We start from the raw sequence: 19,216 nt of genomic DNA on the forward strand, positions 1-19,216 counted from the left end.
AAGTCTCAATAAAGTCCCAGGTTTCCAGAAGCTTAGAACTGCAGAGTTCTAAGGGGACCTTGTAGACGAATAAAAAATTATTTTAAAACAAAAATTCATTGGACAACACAAATCCTGATTACAACGTAGCGAAAACAATCCCTAATCTCTCAACAAATGGAGCTGTTAAATGGGACCACAGGGTTACATTCTAGTACTGGAGAGAGTACTTAAGGATCACTGGCAAAGAAGAATAATGGCAGCTGTGAAGCATGGGAGACCAGACAAATGACAAAGTCATTAATTCAATCTTTACTCATTTGGAATTTTCAATTATGCAAAATGTCTAATCATTTAATGTGGGCCTGGCAGTTGTCTATATCTGTACTACTGATCAAAAAAAAGGGGGAGGGACGGCTTGCCTAGCAGAGATATTTTACTTCCATAATCGTGATCTCCTTAATGTGAGCATTCCTATATCATTGCAGACTCCTAAACATCTATGCCTCCTCATCTTTTGTGATTGCTGCCCTTCCCCCCCCACCCTGATTAACTACACAGAAGATCTTAGGGTATTATTTATCATATAAACTTTAACGGCATTTATTTATAGGTAACCCACTTGGCCAATCATTAACTATTTTTATTCATTAAATCAAGTCCCCTAAGAACCATTACTAGATTACAGCCTAGCTCTAGGCATTGTAGGTAGATGTATTAAAAATGTATTAAAACATTATTATCTATTAAATACATTAAAATGTACAAAATGTACAAAAAATTACAAAAATACATTCTTAATAAATATACTATAGGAGCCTCTAAGTGATTACCCCTCGAACTTGCCTTGAAATTTAACGGTGTCTGAAATGGGCAAAAATTTTAAGATTTGATATGAAAATATAAGACCTCATTACTTTGGAGAGAATAGTTTATTACACTATAACAGAAATGAAAATTTTTCATTGCTGCTATTTGCCCCTACTAAATGAAGACCACATCATGTTAAGGGGCCACATTAACTAGCAAAACCAAGAGAAACTACTGAAGGCACAAACCCATCAACTTGTTAACAGCAGGCATATTTAGCAATGCATCACCCCTCAAAACCATTCCTACAAGGGCACAATGTCAAAACAGCCAGTGAGTTAAAAATGCTGAGAACACTAGATTCCCATCAGTAAAGGACCCACCCTGGGAGAGGGAAAACTTACAATCTTGCATAAAAGTCACAGAATTCCTTGTAGACTTTTATGTCACTTTGCCTACGCTGCAGTTTGGACACAGCCTTCTCGCCTTCATTCTCATCAGCATCGTGGACATCATTAATTACAGTCTGTGGGATTTCTTCATTTTCTGGAATGACAAAGGGGTGTACCCTCCCTGGGATTGCCATCCTGAAGCAGTAACTTATCTGAGAGCTCTGATACTAGGGCAGAAAGCTGCCGACTACATACACCAGTGGGAAAAACAGTGTATAGGACTTCCCCCCTGATTCCCAGCAATGGGATTCACTTCCACTGTTGACACGTCAGTTAGGCAGGCTTTATAAGGGCTCCACAGAAGCTTCAAGTTAAGAGCCCAGAGGCACAGTAGACAGGATGACAAGGTATGATTTACTTGGGCTTGCTGGAAGCCCTACGCAGCAAGCATTCCATCAGAGCTAGCGAGCACAAACTCAGGCAGGGAGGGCAGTCTTCACTATCTATTACGGACCATGAACGTTCTACCACAGTACAGTGGAAGTATTTTATGGCCAATCTCTCTCCCTCTCTCTCTGTCTCTCTCCCTCTCTCTCTGTCTCTCTCTCTCTCAGAGTATATTTATTTCCAGATTCTAAAAATATTGCATATATGAAGCATTAGACTCTGACTGAACTCAAATAGAAACAGGGGCCACTAAACCATACATAAGGATCCCTACATGCCACATACTGACATAAAAAAACACATGTTAACATTATCTATGTTTTACTGTATTGTGCCTGAGTCACAAAAAAAAGTAGTTTAAAATTTTAGAGAAAAGTGGCACCTCTAATAGGCTGCTTCACTTGCGCTTTTTTCTTTGATATTTCACTTACATTTTTTTCCTATGGCTTTGCCTATGATTGAATCCTTTCAAGGCTCACAATCAATATTTCTTAATAATTCACAGTTATCTCTAGGCCTCCATCTCAAAGGCTCCATAAGCAGCCAATACAGGGGCAGTTTTGTAGTTGATGACTTGGTCCTTTCCAACACACATGCCAGCATTTGACTTTCCTCCTTTACCACTGGAACCTGTTTTAGTATTCTGTGCACCAGATCAACTTACCCCACCCAAACGGTCAGACTTGTGTTTGTTGGTATTCTTTAAGTTCTCTCTAGATCTAAATTCTTACTACCTTCCTTCTTCCCATATGATTGATAAAGTGTTTGAATTTTATCAAATAGAGACCCCAAAAGACGAAAACAATGAAACAGACCAGACATATTTCTACAAAGAAGCTTCCCATGATTTGCAAAGGGATATATACCCATGCATTATATATACACATGGATTTATATACACATATTAATATTGTCTGCAACAAATTTATCACAGGTTAGATTCTTACTTGTACAAAATGAACATCTGAGTCACCTTACCCTATCACTTGGCACACATTCAAGAAATGCGAAATTGTTTTAAGTAAAAATATAATTATGAAGGCAAATCTACTATAGAATATAATGTACCCTAAAGCCAAATTTAAAGTTTATAATTCATGGCCCTTCCTACATAATCCTCCTTCAATCAATTTAGATGATTTAGGGTTGACCACTTAAAACATAAAGAAGAAATAAACTGAAACTGAGGAGACGTTTAGGTCTGTTGATAGCAAGTGGTTAGAGAAGCCAGGTCTCTGATTTAGTGGACAAAGTGTGGACTGGGAGTCAGCAAGAACTAGGTTTAAATCCTGCCTTAAGATATTTATTATCTATGTGACCCCCAGGCAAGTCACTTAATCTTTCTAAGACTCAGTTTTCTCATCTGCAAAATGGGGGTATTAATATTAGAACTAACCTTATGTGACTGTTGTGAGGATCAAATAAATATTTAAAGTATTATATAAATTTCAGTTATCATCATCATCATCACTAGAGCCAGTGAAAACCTGAAATTTATCATGTGGCTCATAAAAATTCCCTGTAATGTTAAAAATATAAAATGGATTCTATCTCTGATTTAGCAAGGACTACAAAATATATTCACTTGCAAGCAAAATGCTTGTCTAAGTGAGGCAAGATACCACAAATCACTTATAGGGTCACAGATTTAGAGACAGAAGGGACATTGGTTTAATATAGACCAACATTCTCATTTTGCAAGTGAAGAAGCTTGAGATGCAGAAATTAAATGACTTAAGGCCATAAAAGCAGTAAGTGGGAGAACTAGGATTTGAACCTAAGCCCTCTGACTTTAAAGACAATGTGTTTTTTTTTTCTCCACAGCATTGATAATAATCCAATAAATCTTCAATACACATGACAGTGAAAGATAGATTAAGGAAATAGTAAATTAGGTTGGTTTAGGCTGGATCATATTGTGAAGGAGTAGCAGGAAGGGCTAGAAAGATTAGTTAGCTAAACTGGGGAAAGCTTTGGATACCACATCTTTATAGCTAATGAATTTTTATAGCTAATGAATTAAACTTAAATTTGAATTAAACTTAAATTTTCTTTTTTTTGATCAGGGAAGTTGCATGACCAAACATATGAGTTAGGAAAATTACTCTGAGGGCATTATACAACATAGGGGACATATCGGGAGGTTACGTCGATACTTTAAGGAAGAAGTAATAGGAATAGGAACTGTGCTTGTGATCTCCTTGGTAGAGGAAACTCACTCTACCAATTCGGGTCAGCACTGCACTCAGACTAAGTGACTTGTCCAGGGTCACACAGCCGATATATGTCAGAAGCAGAATCCGAACCCAGGTTTTCCTGGCTCCAAGATCAGCTCTCTATTCACTACGCCCTGCTGCTTTTGAATTCCAGTGGTGGTGGTGCCAAAAAAGAAAAGAGAAGACAGAACTTAGTGATTTGATTGAGAATGGAAGACAGGAAAGATTACTGAAGTTTGGAGCCCGGGTGTCCATGAAGATGTTGGTGCCATCAATTGAAAACAGGAAAGTCAGGAGGAGCTTTTGAGCATCACGAAAGGTTTGATTTTGGACGTGTTGAGTTTGGGGTACCATCAGAGGTAGATGTGGAGATGTCAGGAGAGATTGGAGGCTACAGCACATTTGGGAACTGTCTATATAGAAGGGATAGTTGAAGTCATGGGAATGGATGAGATTACCCAAATCAAAGAGCTGAGGAATGAAGAAGAGGACAGAGGATAGAACCTTGGAGAAGACCCATAGTAAGGGAGTGAGGAAAAGGAGAAGCCAACACGAAGGGACCAGTCATAATTTAGGAGGACCTTAATAGAAACTATTGTTATTGAGCAAAAAAAAAAATGTCTCCAAGGAAAAAACCACTATTATTCACATTACATATTCTTATTTTTTATTAATTCTTATTACTTATGAGTTATTTATCACACAAGAACTTGGGGACCTGCTGCTACATGCCCAGCATGCTGCTATGAAAATATGTGAGGTCCCAAGGTCAGCTTTCAAGAAGCTTACAGCTCTGTATGCAGGGAGAAAAATCATCTACACATGATGTCGCCAAAGAGGGTTGCTAGGTGGTGCAGTGGATAGAGGACTGGGCTTGGAATCAGGAAGACTCATTTTTCTGAGTTCAAATCTGGCCTCAGACACTTACTCGCTGTGACCTTGGGCAAGTCACTTAACCCTACTTGCCTCAATCTCCTCTTATATAAAATGAGCTGGAGAAGGAAATGGCAAACCACTGTGGTATATTTGCCAAGGAAATCCTCAGTGAGGTTCCAAAAAGTCAGACACATCTGAAAACAACTAAACAAAAACAACATTAACCACTGAAGTACTAAATGCAAGCCCAGGACGGTGGCACTCCAACAATATTAAACGGGCTAAAGATTCTTACACCCTACATAAGAAAGAAAGAACTGGGATCAGCTCTTCTACCACTTACTCTTCTCAAAAGCCTATATAGGCTGATAATTCAATTCAATTAATCACTCATTTCATCTTGATGCCATGGATTAGAACAAAAGGAAAAGTTTTTTTAAGGGTCTAAATATCTGAGTTATTATTTTTAATAGGGCAAGAAAGATGATGAGGCAGTATTTAAGGCCATGTCAATAACAGTTGCTGAGGTTCAAGTTTTCAAATCCAAGCATTTTGTTATTTTTAAAGCATTTGTTGGCACCTAATAAAGTCAGCTAAAAAAATATAAACAATCTTTTGGGGAGTAATTAGTTCTGAGAGAAATATTTATCTCAAGCCACTTGATATATGGTACTCCTGCCACTGTAGCAGTATAATCAAACCAACAGCTGTTAGGGGAAATTAACAAAGGAGGAAGGGGGGGTGCGGTTCTGAAGAGAACTGCCATTTCTGGCTATCCTATATTTGCTTCAGCAGAAAGTAGCCATGGCATCAGGTGGGCTCTGAAGGATCACTGAATCTGGATTCCTGATCTGAGTTCCACTGGGGTTCTACAGATTAGGCCAGTGAGAGTTCTGCCCAGGAGAAACCTTTTTCATTCATTTGCAAAAGAATCTTTCTCTACATTGAACAGATCATCTGGGTCCAGATCAAGCCCAGGCAACAAAGTATAAAACAACTAAACAGATAAATAAGTATATACAGACTTGATCACTTGAGCAGGATGAGAATACTCATGGCTAGGAAGATCAAGAAATGTTTCCTATAGGAAGTGGCGTGTGACCTGAACTTTGAAGAAACTGAAGGATCCTAAGGAGGCAGAGCTAAGAGGGGATATATTCCAGTTGAAGCATGGAGAATCTGTACAAAGGCACAGGGAAAGAAGAAAGAATGCCCGGTATGACAGACAGTGAGTAGCTCAGTCCTACTAGAAATGTAAAATCCAAGAAGGGGAGGAGTAGAAAAGAATTCTGGAAGGGTAAGCTGAAGCCAGATTGGGCAAGGTTTTAAATGTTACATTAAAGGAGTGTGTATTTTGTCCAAGAGGCAATATGGATAAATGAAAAGTTCTTGAGCAAGAAAGTAGTAACATGATCAGACTTATGCTTTAGGAAGATTATTTTTTTTGGAGGGCAGTTGGAGTTAAGTGACTTGCCTGAGGTCACACAGCTAATAAGGGGGTCAAGTGTCTGAGGCTGCATTTGAACTCAGGTTCTCCTGACTACAGGGCCAGTGCTCTAGTCACTGCGCCACCTAGCTGCCCCAGGAAGATTATTTTGGTAGCTGTCAGAAGGAAGGAATAAAGAACCCCAGAATTTCAGGGTGAGAATAGACCTCAGTAGTTGACCTATCCAACCTGTACCTGAACATAGATTCATTTCCCCTACAATATACCCAGCCTTTACTTGAAATCCTCTAATGATGGTGGCTAGGTGGTACAGTGGATAGAGCACCAGCCCTGGCGTCAGGAGGACCTGAGTTCAAATGTGAGCTCAGACATTTACTGGATGTGTGACCCTGGGCAAGTCATTTAACCGCAATTGCTGCCACCCCACCCCCCAGGCAAATAAAACCTCTAATAAGAGTGAATCCATTGTCTCTCAAGACAGTCTGTTCTATTTTTAGCCAGCTCTAGTTAGGAAATTTTTTCTTATATTGTATCTAAATCTACCTCTGTAAATTTTTTCCTCACTGCTCCAAGTTCAAGAACAAGTCTAATACTTTCTTCCACATGAGAGCTGCCTTTAAGTATCAGAAGCCCTCAACAATTCCTTTAAACGATCCTCAAATGGAATAAATACAAAGATGTTTGATTGCCTTCCTTTGGTAGTGCTTGGCTCTTCACCAATCTTGTTAAAATATTAAAGTAAGTGGTATTAGGGAAATCTTTTGTTTTTGATTGGCTATACATGTTTGTAATAGGGACTGTGTTCTCCTCCTTTCATTCTAAATGGGCAAGGGGATTGGAAAGGGAGCGAGAGAAGGTAAATTTCTGACCATTGAAAAAAAATTAATTTTTAAAAAAGAAAGCAGTACTTGAGATTTGTCTTGAAGGAAGAGAGGGCTTCTAAGAGGCAGTGGAGAAAAGGAAGTTTACTACAGGCCTGGGTAATGGCTAGGATAAAAATGCAGGGAAGGAAGATGGAGTATTCTAGGTAAAGAAGACTGAGGTCAGTCTAGCCAGATCTGCTTTCTACATGAAACCTTCCTTTCCTGGTCTCTACAATTGCTAGTATCCTCCCTCCCATCTACCTTGTAATAGCAACAAGCAACACCATCAGTCAGTCAGTAAACATTTATAAATCACCCACTATGTGCCAGGCACTGTACTAAGTGCTGGGAGTACAAAGAAAGACAAAAGACAGTCTCTACTCCCAAGGAGCTTAGGGTCTAAGGGGGGAGAGAACACAAAAGCAGCTATGTACAAACAAGATAAAGACAGGCTAAGCTGGAGATAAATCAACAAAAGGAAAGTATTAGGAGTGGAAGGGGTAGGGTTGGGGGTGGGGGAGAACTGACAACTATCTAGTATTTATTCTTTTAATTTTTATTCTGTGTATAAGCACTTGTCTCTTCTGATAGAATGTTAAGTTCTTTAGAGTTCCTTCCTCATATTTACATCCTCAAGACCCAACACAGTTGATAAAACATAGCAGACACTTAATAATACTTATTGCTTGTTTGCTTGACAGTTTGCTAACACAACCAAGGTCAACAAGCATTTATGATGGGCTTCTTATGTGCCAGGCATTAGGCTATATGCTGGGGACACAAAGGAAGGCAAAACCCGGGTTCCTGCCCTCAAGGAGCTTCCATGTGAATAGAGGAGACAATACGGAAACAACCTTATCGAAGGAAATCCCTTTCAAGAACAGGTATCACCTTAACTCAAATTGCCCAAATCAGAAGCACCTTTTAAAGAAGTGGCACCATTTATTAAAATGCCCCTAAATAGCACTGACTAAATTATTCAACAGAACCTAAGTGCATCTCTACTAAGTACTTTGTCTAGTAGGTTTTAAAACCCAGCTCCATTGCTTAAGGTTGCTGCCTGTAAAATAAGGGTGCATGTATGTTTAGGGGGGTGGAGGGACTCTTATATAGGCAAAGGCATCAAGTGTCCTGCAAAATGTTTTATTTTATTCCACAAATAGATATGCATCATACTCGGATCTCTGAACGAGGTACTTGGCAATAACAGCTGCCATTGGGCAATGTAATTGCCCTGCTGGAACCAAACAAGCCGTCCTGCTCCAGCTCAAAGGCTTCTGTGTCATTCTGTGCAGCCCAAAGTGGCAAAATATCCCTGCTTAGTTTCTGTGTGGTCAGACTGAACATTTTTAGTGTGATTTTCAACCCACTCAAATGGAAAGTTTAATCTTGAACTTCCCCAGACAGCTCAAAACAGAAGCAGCACGACATGCAAATAAAGATATTGCAACTGGAAAATTCTCTCTTGTTTCCAAGGTTCCAATAGCATGCTGTTTTTTCTTTCCACAGACAATAAGGCAAAAGACTTGGCCAGAAAGCAGATATTAAGATTCAATCAGTGTACATTCTTGCCCTTTTTTTGTCTTAAAATGATTTCCAAAAAAGAAAAGCCTTCTTCTTTTCTAAGGGGATTGAGGGTGAGAATATTTTCCTCTTCTCTAACATTTTTTTTTCAAAAGTTCAAAATGATGAAAATTATTTATTAAAAACTTTCTTTTTCTATAGTAATTTATTTTTTCCAATTACATGTAAAGAAAGTTTTCACCATTAACTTTTTCTTCACGTGCAATCATCTCTTTATTGTACTGTGTTATAGAAATACTTGTTTGATTCCATAAACTAAGTTCCAAACTTTCTCCCCATCTCCCTCCTTCCCCTCCCTTGCCCCCAAGATGGCAAGCAATCTTATAGAGATTATACATGTACAATCATAAGCATATTTCCACATTAGTCATAAAACAGCAATATTCTTTACAAAGTAGATTATTAGTTAGCATTCTCAGGGCATAGTAAAACTTTGAAAAAAAATCCACAATGTATAATAGTAAATTAGTTTTAAGTGAGTGGGGAATTCATTACTTGATATAGATCAAAGAAGTATAGTAATACTCCTTTCCCTGACAAAAAAGGGTAGTCTGGCAAAGGACTTATATGTAATAAGGGTTACTATTCTAAAAAAAAACCTTAGTTTAAAATCCCTCCCTGTTCTCCTAGCTCATAACCTCTGTTCTGATTTCACTGTTCTCTTTCTTCAGTCTTGACCTTATAGTCAGCAATTTCAACAAGGGACTTTTTCTCTACCCTTGAATTCCCCACCCCTTTATCTTCAGCTGTTCCTACCCTGCTAACTCTCAACTATGGGTCACACCGCCCCTCTCCCCCATTTGCCCTCTCTATATGTGCTTCCAAGTCACTGAGTGATGCTAGAGCAGGTTACTCTACCACACAAACTGAGGCCACTCATATACTCATGGCTAGCTAATCATAACTGGACCCTCCCCACTACATGGCAAACATTCTATTAGCTTTATGCCCTATCATACTCTACAGATCATTTTCTTTTGCCTGATTCCATTCCTCTTCTCTTTCCCTCTCCCTCTCTCTCTGCAGATGACCTCAGCTCTGTACTGAGAACAGTATGGTCATTGAGCATGAGCTCTTTCAATTTTCTTTCATTTTCCTTCCTCTGCACCTGAAAGTCCATATTCTCACCAACCTTTCCCCTAGGCTCAGTGGATGAAGTAATCTATGTCTTTGCCAGGACTAACTAATCCCCTTATTTATGTTCCTGGTCTCACCCCTTTCCACTTTTCCTGGAATCTTGCTCCACTGATCATTCTGACCATTCTCCCCTCTTCTTTTTAATTTCTCCCTCTTTATTGGATCCCTCTCTGCCACCTACAACTCAGAACTCTGCTAACTTAAAAACTCACGAAACAACAAAACCCACCTCTTTCCTTGATCCTTCTACTCTGCTCAGTTATCCTATGTCTCACTTCCCCTCGACTGTGAAAAATGTTTGCATTTGGTTCTAATGGGAATGGGCAGGTTGGGGTGGAGAGAAGATGGGAACAAGCATTTATATAGCACCTATTATGTGACAAGTACCGTGCTAAATAATATCTCATTTGATCTTTATAACAACCTTGGGAGGTAGGTGCTGTTCTTATCTCCACTATACAGTTGAGGAAACTGAGGCAAACAGAAGTCAACTGACTTGACTAGGGTCATACAGGTATTAAGTGTCTGAGACTGGGTTTGAACTCAGGTCTTTCTGACTCCAGGCTTAGCACTCTCTTTTATCCACTGCACCACCTAGTTGCCTTTTACCATATTTCCCTATGTATAAGACACACCCTTTTTCGAAAAATTTGGGGTCTAAAAACCGGGTGCATCTTATACAGTGGTTGTAGATTTTTTTTACTTGCATTTCCCACTTTTTTGCACTTGTTTTTGCACTCATTGTTTCACATTTGTTGCTGGTATATTAGGTTACACTTTGCCACATTCTGCCCAGAAATGACTCAGAAAAGATTTTCGTACAGTGCTGAATTCAAGTTGAAAGTGATCCAGTTTGCAAAAGTAAATGGAAAATGTGCAGCTGAATGTAAGTTTGGTCCTCCTCCAACTGAGAAAACAATCCAAGACTGGCTATGGAAAGAAGAAACCCTACTGAAAACGCCACGGCAAAAGAAGGTCATCAGAGGCAAGTCAGCAAAATGGCCTGATTTAGAAAGGGAATTGAAGATATGGATTGAAGAACAAAGGGCAATTGGAATTCCTGTGTCCACAAAGATGGTTCAGCATGAGGCAAGAAGAACTGCTGAGGAAAAAGAAGTTGCTGATTTCAAAGGAGGGCACGATTGGTGCTTCAGGTTCATGAAACAGAATGGACTAAGCATGCGTACACGCACCAGACTTGCCCAAAAGATGCCCGAAAGCTATGAGCAGATGAATAAAACTTGAGTTCAATAACTTTATGTAATACATTTTTTTTTTAAATTTCGGGCCCCAAAATTACGGTGTGTCTTATACATGGGGAAATACGGTATATATCTGCTCTTAAACTATCTCTTTCATTATCCTCCCAGGGTTCTTTGCTCTTCTCTCTGAGAACTCTCTCACTCATGTGCTCTTGTGGCTTCAATGATCACTTCTACACCGATAAATCCAAAATCTCTTCTCTTTCTACTGAACTCTAGTCACACATTTCCAAGTATCCTATGGGACAACTCCATCTGTATCTCAAACGCACGCCCTAGATTAAAAACTTATTTTCTCTTCTAAGTGTGCCCTTTCTAACAACTTACCTATTTCTGCTGATAGCAGCACAATTTTCAGTCACCTAGACTAGAAATCTTGGTTTTTCCCCCCTCCCCTTTACTAAATCCCACCTCCAAGCCATCTAATCAGTGGATTCTAACAATCAATCTTAGCTATTTCTACCTCATACAAAGCTTTTTCAATCTTAGTGTCAACATCCTAATTCAAGCCCTTGGATCACCTCTGACGTTAAACTATCATCTCCCAAGTGGTCTCTCTGCCTCTAGTTCAGGGATTCTTTTTTTAAAAATTAATTTATTTTTAGTTTTGAATATTCACGTCCATAAATTTTAAATTTTCTCCCCTTTCCTTTCCCCTCCCTCCCCAAGATGGCATGCAATCTGATATGGACTCTACACATACATTCCTATTAAACACATTTTCACATTAGTCATGTTGCATAGAAAAATTGTAATGAATGAGTAGTTCAGGGATTCTTAACCTTTTTGTAAGCCATGAACTCCTTTAGAAGTCTGGTGAAGCCTATGGATGATCCCTTCTCAGAGAAAAAAAAAAAGTGTTTTTTTTTTAAATTCACAACTGGAAAAGAATGATAAACTTCAATTAGAGTTTAGCAGGAAAAAAAGATGTAATTTTTTTCCCCATCTAAATTCACGAGTCTAATAAAATCTAACCAATGGACTTCAGGTTAAGAACCCTTGTTCTAATCTCTCTCTACTTTCAAAATTTAGGCACAAACATTTTTTGACACCCAGTTGACACAATAAACTTCCCAGTGGACAAGTTTATCCATGTCAAATTCACCTGTTTAAATATAAACCTCTCAGCTGACATTTTGGGCCTCCTCCATACTATTCCTAACCTACCTATCCTAACATTGTTTCACATGCACTCTGGGTTCTAGCCAAATTATAACCATTAGCTGTCATGTTGAACTTTTTTGCCATTATTATGTTCGTGTAGGCTTTTTCTCTCATGCCTCAAAAATATACTCTCTCCATCTCTGCTTATTGAAATAATCCTCTCCCTTCAAGGCTAAATTTATTAATCCTTTTCTGGTCTACACAATTAAACATGATCTGTCCTGGCTTCTATCTCAGTAATTCTCAAAGTGTGATCCTAGGACTAAGACCTTTGAGGGGGTCCACAATTTTCATAATAATACCAAGGAATTTTAATTTCTAATATGGCAAAAAGATATCAATACAACCCACACAAACAAAAGCTCTTGGGGAGCGGTCCCTCAATATTTCTTAACACTGCAAAAGTGCTTGGAACCATAAAGTCTGAGAATATCTGCCCTTTCACATTTTACCTTGTATTACCATATACTTCCTATTAGACAGCCCCTTCTTTAAAGAGCTTAGGATGTTATTCTTCTTTGTATCTCTAACCACTATACCACCTAGCTGCCATTTGTGCATAATCAGGGCTTAAAAATACTTATTGCTTGATTGACTGGGTACTCCCTTCAGGGACACAGATTAAAACTCCTCCTCATCTTAGTAGGCCATTTGATGAGCTGCTTTGGTGACCAAAAATAAAATGAAGACCTGGTGGCCAATCCTGTGATGAATGAGCCTCTCTGAACATGGCTAGGCTGGATCTTTGAGAACAGACACAGGGTCTGTCTGTCACCAGGTCCATAATTACAACATTTCCATGTTGGTAGGAGCTGCTAAGTGGGTTAAGCTTGCTGGCATAAACTAAAGAACTTAATGTTACCCATGCTACTATGAGGCAAAAGAGTGGGCTTTGACAGAAGAAGGAGCTACATAGCCACCAGTCATTGACGTTGAAAACCTCTACATTGCTGCCATATATGGTGCACGATAAATGTAGATTTGGGAGTGGTACACTAGCAGCTAAGCTGTTTCCAATACACTTTCTGCTTATTCTACACCTCCATTTCCCATTTATGGCATGTGACTTGGGTCTCAAATACTACAAGTAGATCATTTTGCCATTAATTATGTTCAATTCAGAGTTTTTGAGTGCCTTTTTTTTTTTGCAGCAGTTCTCACCTGAAGATCTCAATGTAGGTTTCTAACATTACCCAAATATAACAATAACTTTTCCACTGTCACTACTGGCAGAAGTCCAACAAAGCAAGGCAGTTCACGCTAAAATAACCCTGGTTCATCTTCGCTGTAAGAGACTTTGGAAGCAGGAGTGTAGAGGAGGGGGAAAGGGGGAAGGAGGGTCTTCACGAGCCTTCTCCTTGGGAGAAATCTCTTTGAGATTAACAATGTTACAATAGGGATTCTGGCAAAAAGTAAAACAGCAAAGAAGCCAAGACTTTTGGCAGTTCTCTCCAAGTGAAAAGACTTGGAGTCAGAGAACCTGGCTCAGCTACTTCCTTGTCAACCGATTCATTTTAGCAAGCCCTTTCATGAGTTGTGGTAGCCAAAAAGAAAACCTTAATCTAGTGGTCAGTACTACCTGTATTGGGCTAGTCCCTTAACCTCTCTGGGCCTCCATTTTCTCATCTGTAAAATGAGCTGGAGGAGGAAATGACAAATTACTCCAGGCTCTCCTGCCAAGAAAACACTGAAATGGGGTCACGAAGAGTTGGACGCAACACAACACCACCACCACCACCACCACCACCACATAGCGTAAGTGCAGGATTTGGAATCAGGAGGTCGGAGTTTGAATACTCGCCTCAGATACTTACTTCACCGGAGAACCTCAGTGTCCTTATCTGTAACATGGGGATAAAAACATTTGCTCTACTTACTTACCTCACAGGGTTGTTGAGAGGAAGGCACTTTGCAAACCTTAAAGCGTCATATGAACGTGAGTCATTACAATTACAGTTATAGAATTTTTAGAGCTGTAAGGGACTCAAGAGATCATGTAGACCAATCCCTTCACTTAATAAGGGAGCTGGGGCCCCAGGGAGGTTATATGATTTGTTTAGGATCATGCAAGGTGGGGGGGTGGGGGTGGTGGGCAGAACCAGGACCAGAACCCAGCTTCAAAGGTGAATATTCAGCATGCTCTATGATTATTCAGTTATTGGGTATATCACAATCATAGTAATTACTACAATAGTTCAGATGTGAATAGCGTTTTAGAGTTTGCAAAGAACATTTTCACTACTCTGTGACATGATCATCCCTATTTCATGGATGAGAAAATGAATGCTCAGGAGTTGAGCGACTTGCTTATTAAGGTGACCAAAAATCCAGTACTGAGTGATAGGTCTTAAGCAGTGTTGTCAAACTCAAATGGAAAGGGCACCACTGATCCTTACAGATCCCCGCTATCTGCATAGTGATTTAATTTTAAGATGAGATGTTACCTACGTTTTACTGTACTTTTATTAAATATTTCCCAATTACATTTTGATCTTGTTGGAATGTTGCTTCATGTTGGATACTTCTGGTCTAAAGGATGGACTCACCACACCATCCCTTTGTTAAGGATTATTCGCTAGCTCTGCCCTGTTGCCTTAATCCATCTATCCAAACCATACTTACCCTTAAACGCCTGGTCCAAATCTCATCCCCCCCCCCCCCATTAAACTTTCTAAAACACTAAAAGTCAATACTGATTTCTCCTTAATTTACTAAGTCAGTCCTTAAATAGGACTCCAATCTTATTTTGTTTCTCTGTTTCATTTGTGTCTGATCTCCCCCAAAGAGAAACCAAGCTCCTTAAAAGGCAGGGTAAGAATTTTACATTCTTTACATCCTAGAGAGTTAGTCTAACGATGGGCTAAAAAATGTCACAGGTGAGAGGAGTAGCAATGGGTGGGAGGAGTGGCAACAAGGCAGAGTTCCGCCTGATGTAAAGAAAAACTTTTTAATAATCAATAAGCTCCCTATAAGTGGACTATGGATTAATGGGTTCCCCAATCACCAGAAGTCTTCCAGCAGAGACTGGATGACTGCTTGCCTGGTGTATCCTAAAGGGGAATTTCAGCTATAGGTTGGACTAGATGAAGTCTTTTCCAATTCTGGGGTTCTGTGAACCAAATCTTTTGTAAAGAAAGACTTTTTGACAATGGGAAAGGAAAACACCAATAGAGAGGTCTAAAGGGGGCCCTTGCACATTCTGAATTCAGCAAGGGCTTCACTGCTATGCCACTAAGGAATTCTCTCCCAAAACAATGGCAGCAGGTTCTCTGAGTCAGCAACCACCTTTCTGGGTGGGGAGGTGACAGGCATACAGACAGGCAATAGTCTGCTTTTGACTTTGGTGCACTTCAGCATGAATTCTCTTTATTGGACAAGTAATGCAATTTGTTCAAATGGTAAACACACTGTATTTGTACAGCACATTCTGATTCCTAGAGATCTTGTGTAAAAGTTAACAATATCTAAGTCTATCCTCACACCTAACAAGAGAATCTAGGTTAAGCAGATATTACCATCACTTCCTATTTAAAAAAAAAAAATTTATACATTTTCTTTTGACAGATATTTCCTAACAAACCCTCTTATAACATATATCTTGGGGAGACACAATTTTGTTGATCATTAACAGAAAGGAAGTTTCCTTTAATTCTGGCAGTACAATGCTAATTGTTTTTGAACAGAATTTTGATGCCTTTTTTTTTTTGCCTTGTAGTAACTGTGTATATTGGTTTTTTTTGCTTTTTTTGGCTCTGCTTTCTTCACTGTGCACCACTTAAGATCTTAGGATCGAGCTTGAGTGGAAGAAACCTCAAAATCTTGCCCAAGCCCCTCATTTTATGATGAGGAAAAATGAAGACCCAGAGTCAGAAAGCATCTTGCTCAATGTTTCACAGATAAATGCCAGGTTCAGAATTTGAGCCAAGGCTCCCTGACTATAAATCAATCAATAAACATTTATTTACTGCCTACTACGTACCAGGCACTATGCTAAGTAACGGGAATACAAAAAGATAGTCCTTGCCCTCAAGGAGCTCAAAATCTACTAGAGAAAGGACAGCAAGGTGGCACAGTGGATAAAGCACTGGGCCTGAAGTCAGGAGAACCTGAGTTCAAATCCAGCCTCAGACACTTACTGGCTGTGTGACACTGGGCAGGTCAATTAACCCTGATTGCCTTCCCAAAAAAATCTAATGGAGAAGAAAACAAACAAATAAATATATATTAAAGCAAGTTATATATAGGATAAATAAGAAATAATGAAGAGAAGGAAGGCTCTCGAATTAAGAGGGATTGGGAAAGCCTTCTTATAGAAGGAAGGATTTTAGTTGGGACTAAAACAAGCCAGGGAGGTTATTAGTCCGAGAGTAGGAGGGAGAGCATTTCAGGCATGGGGGACAGCCAGAGAAAATATCCAAAGTCAAAGAGAGGGAATGTCTTGGTCATAGAACAGCAAGGAGGCCAGTGTCACTGGATAGAAGCATACAGGTTATAAGAAGACTAGAAAGGTAGGAAGATGAGAAGAAGCAGGGGTTCAATTGTATCTGACTCTCTGTGACCCCATTTGGGGTTTTCTTGGCAGAGATACTGCACTGGTTTGCTATTTCCTCCTCCAGTTCATTTTACAGATGAGGAAACGGAGGCAAACAGAGTCAAATGACTTGCCCAGGGTCACACAGCTAATAAGTGTCTGAATCTGGATTTGAACTCAGGAAGACAAGTCTTCCTGACTCCAAGCCTGGCATGCTATACACTGTACCACCTAGCTGAGAGGCAAGAGCAGTGTAACATCCAATATTAGGCTGTAACTTTCTGCAGTGTGGCCCAAACCAGTTTAAAATGTATTTAACCAAATAAATAAAATAAAATAAAAAACAAAATAAATAAAAATAAGATAGAACACAGATGATATTACATTTCAAAACTAAGTCAATATGCAGCCACAGAGATTTTTCTATACAGGCGAGTGTCCCCTGTTTCTATTTGAGTTTGATGTCACTGGTATAGAAAATATTTAGAAGTAGGAAGAACTGGATTCAAATTCTGCCTTTGAAACATATACCACTGAAATCAAGCTCTGGTCTCAGAAATAAACATAACATATAAGGAATTTTTAAAAATCACTGTAGTCTGTGGGACTTACTGACTTACGACTATTTTTTACACATTTTAAGAAAGATGGAATCCACTGAACAAATAACTAGGTAGTCCACTGGTCAGTGTGCTGGGCCTGGAGTCAGGAAGACCCAAGTTCAATCTTAGCTGTGATCCTGAACAAATTCCTTAACTTGTTTTCCTCAATTTCCTCTTCTGTAAAATAGGGATAATGATAGCACCTGCCTCCCAGGGTTGTTGTGAGGATCAAATAAAATAATTATTGTAAAGTGCTTAGCACAGGGCAGGGCATGCATTAAGTGCTGTAGTATTGGTTGTTCAGTTGTTTCAGTCATATCCAACTCTTTGTGACCCCATTTGGGGTTTTCTTTGGTAAAGATACTGGAGTAGTTTGCCATTTCCTTCTCCAGGTCATTTTACAGATGAGGAAACTGAGGCAGACAGGGTTAAGTGACTTGCCCAGGGTCACACTGCTAATAAGTGTCTGAAGTTTGATTTGAAACCAAGTTGTCCTGATTCCAGGTCTAGCATTCTATTCACTAGACCACCTAGCTGGTATAACATTTTGATTAAAGAAAATACCCAAACTGCCCTTGAAATCTGGCTAGTACATTCATGAAATGCCTTCTATGGCTAAGATAGGTGTACGTGACAGACTTCCTGGCTCTAAGTTTACATTCTTATTATAGTTATGACTCAGTCAAAGATAACACATTGAAGTAACCTTCAGCTCTGCTGGGGGAGGAAGGCAGTGAGTGGGAGTTTTTATTTTGCTACTAAGTATCATGTAAGAGCTAGTTATCCCTGAGCTAAGCTAAAGAGTTAAACATCCTGAAATTCTTCAGGATGCCAGTTGCCTACTTTGTTTCCACCAAATGAGGCTAGCTCGCTCTTTCAACTTAAATGTTTTCACTGTCTCCTTTCAATAATTTTGTTTTTAAGGGAATATTTTTTATTATGTCAAAGTACTTTTTCTCCTTTTATATTATTATTATCTTTTCTTGGCAAACTTGTACATCAAAGTCCTAATAACATTCAAAACAAAACAAAACAAAAAAACCTCCCAAAACACGGTCAAGGTCAGGTAGATAATAAGGAAAGAAAACACTCTTCTTCTAACTTAACAGATTTCAGTCTTACCTGAGACATCTATTAAAGGGTACCATGTTATTTTAGCTAGTATGGTTTCCTGCTATCAGATAATAGTAAAAGGACCTGATAAATACAAAAACATAGTCTAGCAGGGTCAACATAAATATCTTCAGTGAGACAGTTAGGGGTTGAGACTGCTGAACTTACTGAGATTTTTGGTAGTTCTTGTCTCCAAGAAGCCCCTCAGGCTACTGTTTCCCTGCCGTCATAGTGTTTTCTGACCTCTCTCTTGCTTTCTGAAATTAAGGTGGTTAAGAGAGGTTCACTATGAAAAGTAGGAAGTTTTTTGTTCAAAGCCTTGAGGGATTTTTTGTTTTTTTTTTTTACAGGAAAGATGCTCTATAAATCCAATGGTGTGCAAAATAGAGGGAGCTATGACCTCCAGTGGGCCCACTTGCTTCCTTTATGTCTCAGAAACTACAAAGTGGCCCTGAAAATCTGGAAATTGCTTCTTTTGCGGGGGGGTGGGTGGGGCCTGGAGGTACCATATTAGGAATCTGGGAGCCCTTGAGTCCTGAAAGTCCTGTGCAAGGTAAATTTATGGCCAGGAAGTAACTACTGTTCACATCACCTCCTTCTCTCTCACTCCTCACCTCCCAAAAAAAAAAAAAACCCATGAAGGAAATGAGCCAATCTTTGAGATGTGAACCAGCCAGTGACTTAAAAACAATTTAATTTGTTCTTACTTATTAGCAGGAGTTAGGTGGGATAGGGAGTGACAGGATATTTATGGTTATGGAGAAAAAGGGGGTGGAAAACTGAAAGGTGGGAA

General features: G+C 39.3%; 1 protein-coding gene across 5 annotated transcripts in view; it reads right to left on the bottom strand.

The window, feature by feature from the left end:
• Window positions 1-19,216, bottom strand: part of LIMS1 (LIM zinc finger domain containing 1) — a 206,610-nt gene that overhangs the window by 42,009 nt on the left and 145,385 nt on the right. Inside the window, exon 1 of one of the 5 annotated variants that reach the window (XM_036755118.1) lies at window positions 1,194-1,496. The exons of 3 other annotated variants lie outside the window; for them this stretch is intronic. In XM_036755118.1, the coding sequence (XP_036611013.1) occupies window positions 1,194-1,375 (182 nt within the window). In that variant the 5' untranslated portion in view covers window positions 1,376-1,496. Of the gene's footprint in view, window positions 1-1,193; window positions 1,497-19,216 lie in introns of those variants that run through there. One more of the 5 variants, XM_036755119.1, reaches the window with a different exon arrangement.

The sequence above is a fragment of the Trichosurus vulpecula genome, chromosome 4, assembly GCF_011100635.1.
Source record: "Trichosurus vulpecula isolate mTriVul1 chromosome 4, mTriVul1.pri, whole genome shotgun sequence".
NCBI classification, from domain to species: Eukaryota; Metazoa; Chordata; class Mammalia; order Diprotodontia; family Phalangeridae; genus Trichosurus; species Trichosurus vulpecula.